Raw genomic sequence first — 7,702 nt, forward strand, 5'->3', positions numbered from 1 at the left:
CTGTACTTTAACATAGAGTTGGTCCAGGTTTTTGTGCTAGCATACAAAGTTGTATTTTGTAGTTCTGCCCAGTCATGTAAACAGACTATGGCTTAGTGGAAATTGGTGTATTGGCTTAAGGCCCTCTCTGTTCTTCTATTTTTTTTGTTTGTCAGGAGACATTTCAGAAATTTTTCACTGATGTTCCTGAGGAAAGCATGCAAAACGTAAACAGGATTGACTGTCAGCATTAAGGGATAGTCGATGTTTGTAAATCATTTTTCTAACCCTGTGCTTTTTTTTCGTACTTCTTTGTACCTTGTGCTTTGCCAACCTAACACTAAATGGCATAGTTTTTGCTTTTGTCTGCCTATTGATTTTGGTCCTCCATCACAACACATATAGTATAAAACATCCTAAAAATAATTCTAAAAATGTTTTGATCACATAAAAGTTTTCCCTTTTTTCTACTGAAAAAAAAGGAAGGAAAAATAACAGTCTCTCTCACACACAAAATCTTTTGCAACAAATACTGGTTTGCTCCAGAGCTCCTAAACGTGAACTTCTTATTGGCATTGTGCTTACTCAGAGCTCCTCGTTGGCCTGTAGTTTACCTCACAGAGTGCAACGTTTGGAAAAGAGACAACTGTGTGAGGTTTAGTAAACATCCACAATAAAATTGACGCCATCCCTTGCACTCTCAATGATGTCAATTTTGTTCACTACTTCATCTACTATATTCACACGGTATTTACTTGATTCATGAAGATATTCAACAAATCTCTAATCTATATCTCTATATTTTTTCTTTTCTCACAGTATTACACAGTATGTTTACATTTTTTTTATTCAGATTTATGGTTGTAATTGCGAACACTAACAGTCTTTGATATTGTTTTCAGGATGCAAACCAACAATAAGACATCATTGGCTTGGTTTTACAAATGCAGAAAAATTAAACATGGTTTGAAAATCTGTTTTGATCACATATTGCCCCTGGAGGTAGGTGAATCAATTAAAATCTTGGAAGTCCTTTGTAATGTTCTCTTTTGTCTACATGCTCCATGAGGGTTTCTTTGTTGTCTACACGTTGGCCTCTGCATTGGTTAGGTTAGAGGTTGGGCTTGTTGGGTTCGGGGGGTTAACAGACTCCGTTGGGCTAGTTGGGTTGGGTGGTGGGCTGGTTGGGCTAACAGTTGTGGTGGTGGGGTTTGCCGGACTGGCTGTGGTGGTGGTGGTGGTGGTGATAGTAGTGGTGGGACTAGTTGCCGGGTTCACTGGGCTACTGGCAGTGGCTGGATTTGCTGGTGGAGGAGCCGGGTTAGCGGGGGCCACAGGGCTGGTTGAGTTGACAGGAGCCGGATTGGTGGGGCTGGAAGGGTTTGCGGGAGCTGGGTTGGCAGGGCTAGCAGGACTGGCTGGATTGGCAGGGCTGGATAGGTTGGCGGTGTTGGTTTCCGCTTGCTGCTCGGGTCCATTCTCCTGAGGCCGTCTGACAACTGCAGGAGGCTGAAGCATTATCCGAAGTCGCTGTGAGAGAAACGCAACACAGTTACATAAGAGAAGGGGTATGTTAGGTTATAGAATAGAAAAATCTGGCAACACAAGCTAGCAAAACCTGTTACCTAACAAACCCAACAGACAATTCCCCTCTTACCTCTTTGTAAGTACCCTTGAGTCCGAGATACATATAGATCATGTATCCTGGTATGAGAACCATGGAGGACAGCGCCATGAGCCAGCCCACTCCCTGACCCCAGTTCGGGAATACATAGTCTCCCATTTTAAGAGGAACCATTTGAATGGCGCTGAACAAGAACACCCCCTGTGGGGGACATGAGACGCTTTATGCATCCTGACAGCCACTGACTAGAGGCAGCTCTGTCTCAGCCTGACATGGCTGCAGGCAGGTAATATTGACTTTATTTATTGTTTCATTTTTCATGTCATGACTTTAGATGTACTGTTGTATTAGTTCAGACTACTCACACCGACAATGAGAGGGGTGAACACGACCCAGCAGAGCTTCCACCATATACAAGGCTTGTAGCCAATCATCTCCTGGATGTTGTCGTAGAACTTGTTCACACCTGCGAGACAAATGAATCCATGATCAAAATATTCATATCCAATTTATTTCAATTTGCTGCTGGTCTGCCATGCATGTTGATGAGGATGGTGAGGTGGAATACATGAGTGCTCATGACCTTGAGGCGTTTGAAGCTGCGCAAATATCTCTGGATAGGTGTGACATTTTCTAACCTTCATATTTACCCTTACTATTCATATATGTTATGTTTTACTACCTCCATTTGTTAAATTGTAAAGAAAATGACACATTTTGAGTGATGATTTTGTTCTGTTTTGCTATATTGCATGAGACATTTATGATACACACCGTAGCACCAGGATATGGAGATGCATTCAAAGAACACCAAGAACAGCAGACACATTCCACTGGCAGAGTAGTAGTCAAACAGTTTGAACACATAGATTCCACCCTGGTCACAAAAAAATGACAAGTATTATAAAAAAAAAAAAAAGACTGTATCTGCATACTTTAGTATTGTATTTGATGCCATTTAGAGAACAAGTCAAAATTTAAATAGCCTCCTGTCCACTGCGTAGATGCATGGACTTTACTTGTAATCTTTTAATTGCATCTTTCAACACAGTCACTCATTGGTTTAATCTCATGCCATTAATAGTGGTAACATAAGGGATCTGCACTGCTGTACCTGTGTGATGTTTGAAAGTCCAATCAGATAGGACACCAGACAGACAACTGCGATGAAGAGCTCTCGTCTACCCCTAAGAGCTCTGGGAAACTCATCCACCAGAGCAGTGATGAAGCCTTCAACAGTGCAGAACTGAAGGACAGAATCATAGAAACAGAATTAAGCATAAGTGTGAATTTGTGCACTATTTGCATAGTTTGCATTATATGTACAGTACATTTATCATTTTGTTGTAGCATGTAGAGGTCAGTGAATATTTTGCTAAATGTATTCTTCACCAAGGACATTTTATCATAGTAGTTAGGCTGACCGATGATGAGAAATGACAAAGAATTGGAGTGTGCACCAAACCATGGGACAAAAACACTAACGTAATCTTCTGAATGACCAAGCATCCACTTCTTGGAGGCCATTTTGGTAATAGCTCTGTTATGCAAAAGCTCAGTTGCTGTGACATTTAGAAATAGTTATAATTTATGTCTTTTACTTTGAAGTGCTGGTGGTCATAGCTGCGTGTACAGTTTTTTCTAGTCTCTGTGGCCTTATTTGAACCCAGATATACCCAAAAGAAAGAAACCCAGACAGTGAAACCTGCGGGCACATGGAGGTGATAAAGTTGCATTAAAAAGACTTGACAGCTGATGTCAAAGCTCAGCTATATCTGTCCACAAGAAGCAAATTGCATGCTTATCATGCAGAGAGCAGGGGTGAGCTGCATGATATGTACCTGCATTTAAAATATTTAGGTCAGCCCATGAGCAGATCATCTACAAGCCCCTTACCTGGCTGTCTATACCCAGCATGAGCAGCATGGAGAAGAACAGAATGGCCCAGAGAGGAGACACAGGCAATTGGGTTACTGCCTCCGGGTAGGCCAGAAAAGCTAAGCCAGGACCTGGATAGTAAATAGGAAATAATATTTCATCAGGGTTCTTCTCATATCACTCTGATATGACTGCAAACACACACATTCACATAGAACTGATGACTAAAGCTATGTTTAGCAGTCAGTATATGACAGTGCACATTTTTGTGCAGAGACAGAATCATTACAGAAAAAGGAATATATGCAATCCGTAGTTACCTGAAGCTGCTACGTCGGCAATGTTTCTTTTTGTCACATGTGCCATGAAGCCAACAATAGAGAAGATTACAAAGCCAGCAAACATGCTGGTACATGAGTTGATGCAGCACACAATGATAGAGTCTCTGGGGAGAGGAAACATAAAATAGGCCTGTTGTCAAAAATTTAAGTTGACTTGTTTTTGTTTTTTCTGTATTAAGCCTTCCTTAAACCAATCCACACAGGGGACACTGAGTTCTGAAAGAGTAGCTATGAGAATGCATCAATGATTTGATTTGATCATACAGATGTTTGGCCGATACACATTTTTTACTGTTAATGACAGAAATGAACATATTTAATTTAAGGACTCATGACAAATAATAGAAATTCTCCTATTTTTCATAGATATAGATGTAGAAAGATAGGTCTATTTGAAACAAGGACACAAAATTAATGCAACATTTTTTATGTAACTGATGAAAACACTTAAGCTTTTCAATCATGCTTTTTTTTTCTTCCAGCACACACACCAACAGCAACAAATAACCTTCTCTTTAGCTTGTTATTATATTCATGCCAGGAACTCACATTAATAAGACCATTTAAGAGCTCTTATTAAATATCCTTGAATAAGGTCTTTAATACAGGCTTACAATTTAGTGGAATAGCAGCAATTTAATTATGCCATCTTTAGCTATTACAGTTTGCTCTGATGTATGAAATGTAGCAGCATCCTCTGTCTCTGTCTCATATATTATCTCTATTCATGAATTATCACCAGTCTTACCTGTAAACATTGTTATTAAAAGGGTTATAGCTGCCTAGAGCTATAAGTGACCCCAGTCCCAATCCATAGGAGAAAAAGATCTGGGTAGCTGCATCCAGCCATACCTGACAAAGAAACACAAGCATTTAGCTGCGTGAGGCCAAGCTCTGCTCACTCAGTCATGCGGTACATAGGTATGAATCATGCGATAATATGCCATTACCTCTGATTCTTTGAGTTTTTGAAAGTCAGGGGTGATATAGAACAGAATTCCCTCTCTAGCTCCAGGTAGAGTCACCCCACGAATGAAGAGAATGAACAGCATGAAGTAGGGATACGTAGCAGAGAAGTAAACGACCTATAAAATGTGAGACAGTTATCAAAAAGATGACACCAATGCAACTTAAGTAAATTTATAATGATACAGAATTTGTAAATTTGGAATTCCTCCACTATTCAGATATTTTTTTAAAATTTTCTAGATTTATTTCCTTCAGTCTCTTCCAGACCAAATATTTAGCAAAGAAATCACTGCAGCTTCACTCTGAATGCCTGTGTGCATTCACAACAGTGTGCAAGCATTTTGCGAGCAAAATGTGCGGGGGGGGATGGGGATATTTTGTGACCAAAACAAATTTTATTTGCCATGGTCACGTGATGCACTAGACTTTCAAAATGTGGCACCACAAGGGAGGGAAACTGCTCCAAGTGAAGGGAGAGGACAAAACCAGATTGTAGTGTATGGCTGTTTGTTGCTCCTCCTATCATAAATCCACACTCAGTATAGACACTGTGTCAGGAGAATTGGAATTAGAGGAGCCACCATGAGGCAGAGTAGGATTAGTGAACACGAGTGTTTGATGTCACTTCTCTTTTTTTAAATCTAGACAATCCTGACTGCAATCTAAATGATTGATGAGGTGATATTAGACTTGTTAATATTGCATAGCTGTCACATACGACTCCTTATTGGGAACCAGCATAGCATTTAAGGTCTTGGAAACCCAAATCTGGCAAACGTCTTACCTTCCCTGTCCAGCCAACCCCTTTCCAGATACAGAAGTACACAAGGACCCAGGCGATGGCCAGTGTTATGGCCAGTGGCACTCGAATTTGGCCTGGTTTTTCCAAGCCATCGGTCATTTCATGCATGTTGCGCCTGTAAGTCAGAGCGAGCAACAACAAGACTATTAAACACACAGAGAAATAAGCATGCAGCGGAAGAGGCTGTCTTTTATGTATCTCGGGGATGCATGCAGGATACTCTGCTGTTGTGCAAGCAAGAGAAAGCAGTCAATATCTTACTCCCAAAACTCCAACACTGCACTGGTGAGATTGGTGGTATCTGGAATCGAGTGGTTTGTATAACATTTATCTGTGTTCCATGGATTGTTACATGAGCTCCATGGAAGTTCCTGAAAAATAAAAATTGAAATGTTTTTCCTCGTTGACACATTAAGGGGGTTTTATATTTCTTACAGTTATCATATGCTACAATTTGTCATGAACTGATACAACAACCTTGACCCTAGGCTGGTATACGTTTTATGAATCTTGTGAGTACACCGTGTAATACTTACAGTGGTGAAGGAGTTGTACAGGTAGTAAATGGCCCAAGAAATGATTACAATGTAGTAAATGTTAAGCCAGAAGGACAGGACAGCTGCTGCAAGGCCCACACCTATCATACAGAAATGAATTAGGCAGTGTAGTAAAATTATCATTGGATATGTGTGTAATGTGGCCTCCATAAATCCTGATAGTCATAATTATTTCTATTTAAGCACCAAAATTAAAAGTCAGACCTGATATAAAAACACAATTGTCCAGAAATATTTAGTTGAAGGAAGGTATACCTTTAAACATAGGAGCCAGTTTCCACACACCAAGCCCTCCAATTGAGGTGTATTGACCAAGGGAGGTTTCCAGTAGAAACAAGGGGACCCCAGCAAATATGAGAGTCAAAAAATAGGGGATCAAGAAGGCTCCTGGATGGATAAAAGTAGATCAAGTTATACATTTAAAAAAAAAAGACCAATCTTGGGCTAAAACTGCACTGACGCATTACTTAAAAACCACAGCACAGCGTCAATTAATTAGGGTAGCAAATGTGGGTGATATTCATTCTATTCATGTAATCGACACGCTCAATTAGGTATGCTCGACTATGTGCATCGTGGAGCTGAATGGGCCGTGCAGTTTGTCTTAAATTAGCTGTGAAAATAATGTTTACCTCCACCGTTTTTTCCACAGAGATAGGGAAATCTCCATACGTTTCCCAGTCCAATTGCATAACCCACACACGACAGGAGAAAATCAAATTTTCCCGCCCATGTTTCTCTATCAGGCAATTCCTTTTTCTGCTTTTCGGGTTTCACGTCCAGTGACTTGGGCTTGTCATTATTAGTGGCCACCTCGTTCAGTTCTGTGACTTGTCCATCCGTTTTGGTGCCGTTCGTCGCCATGTCTCTGGATTTGGCAGAGGTCCTGGCAGTCGGACGGGAGGCTTCAGCACCAGTCCACGTAGACAGCAGCTTCGCGGTTTTTAGACCTAACCTTTGGACCAAATGTCTGGAGATGAAGCCTGTGCACACACGGCTCGTCAGTCGCCGTTAACCTGGAATCGTGAATAGAGCATTTGGTCGGTTTTTCAGGAGGCGCTGAAAATGTTTGTGAAGCAAATATGGACACATTTTTTTGCAATACATTCATTGACTCCTCCGCAGGTACAATAAAAACAATATCAATCAAATTCAAACAAACACAGTTTTACTGAAAGGTGCATTCAAAAACGCAGACTAAAGCATCTCATGAACATTTGGCACACTGACAAAATTTTCATTCATATCAAGACTCAACAAACACCAAAAAAAAAAAAAACATCGATGGCAAAGTCATGTTGGACTTGCTTCCATAACTAAAACACATACGATAGATTGCGCGTAAATGAACAACAGCCAAAACCAGACCAGCACACACGATAGCTCAAACAAAGTATGCAATAGAATAAGCCACAAAAAAGAAAACGCAAATTAATATCACTTAACATCAACGAAAAAAGAAAAACTTCAAGACAAATTACATGATCCAAAACATGCACTTCAAGTGCAAGACGCACCGTAGCAATAGCAAATAGCCTATGAGAATTAAGCA

General features: G+C 40.4%; 1 protein-coding gene across 1 annotated transcript; it reads right to left on the minus strand.

Moving 5' to 3' along the window:
* Window positions 1-214: 214 nt before the first annotated feature.
* On the minus strand, window positions 215-7,166 carry slc6a1a (solute carrier family 6 member 1a; the record flags this gene model as incomplete). Its single annotated transcript, XM_035657594.1, is given in 14 exon segments — window positions 215-1,509; window positions 1,637-1,804; window positions 1,969-2,069; window positions 2,378-2,480; window positions 2,718-2,849; window positions 3,500-3,612; window positions 3,802-3,926; window positions 4,571-4,674; window positions 4,773-4,907; window positions 5,576-5,708; window positions 5,855-5,964; window positions 6,130-6,230; window positions 6,406-6,537; window positions 6,783-7,166. Coding segments are annotated over 14 exon segments (2,136 nt in total). The 3' UTR covers window positions 215-1,062.
* Between the last annotated feature and the right edge of the window lie 536 nt (window positions 7,167-7,702).

The sequence above is a fragment of the Morone saxatilis genome, unplaced genomic scaffold (genome assembly GCF_004916995.1).
Source record: "Morone saxatilis isolate NCDOM2014 unplaced genomic scaffold, NCSU_SB_2.0 Contig15, whole genome shotgun sequence".
NCBI classification, from domain to species: domain Eukaryota; kingdom Metazoa; phylum Chordata; class Actinopteri; family Moronidae; genus Morone; species Morone saxatilis.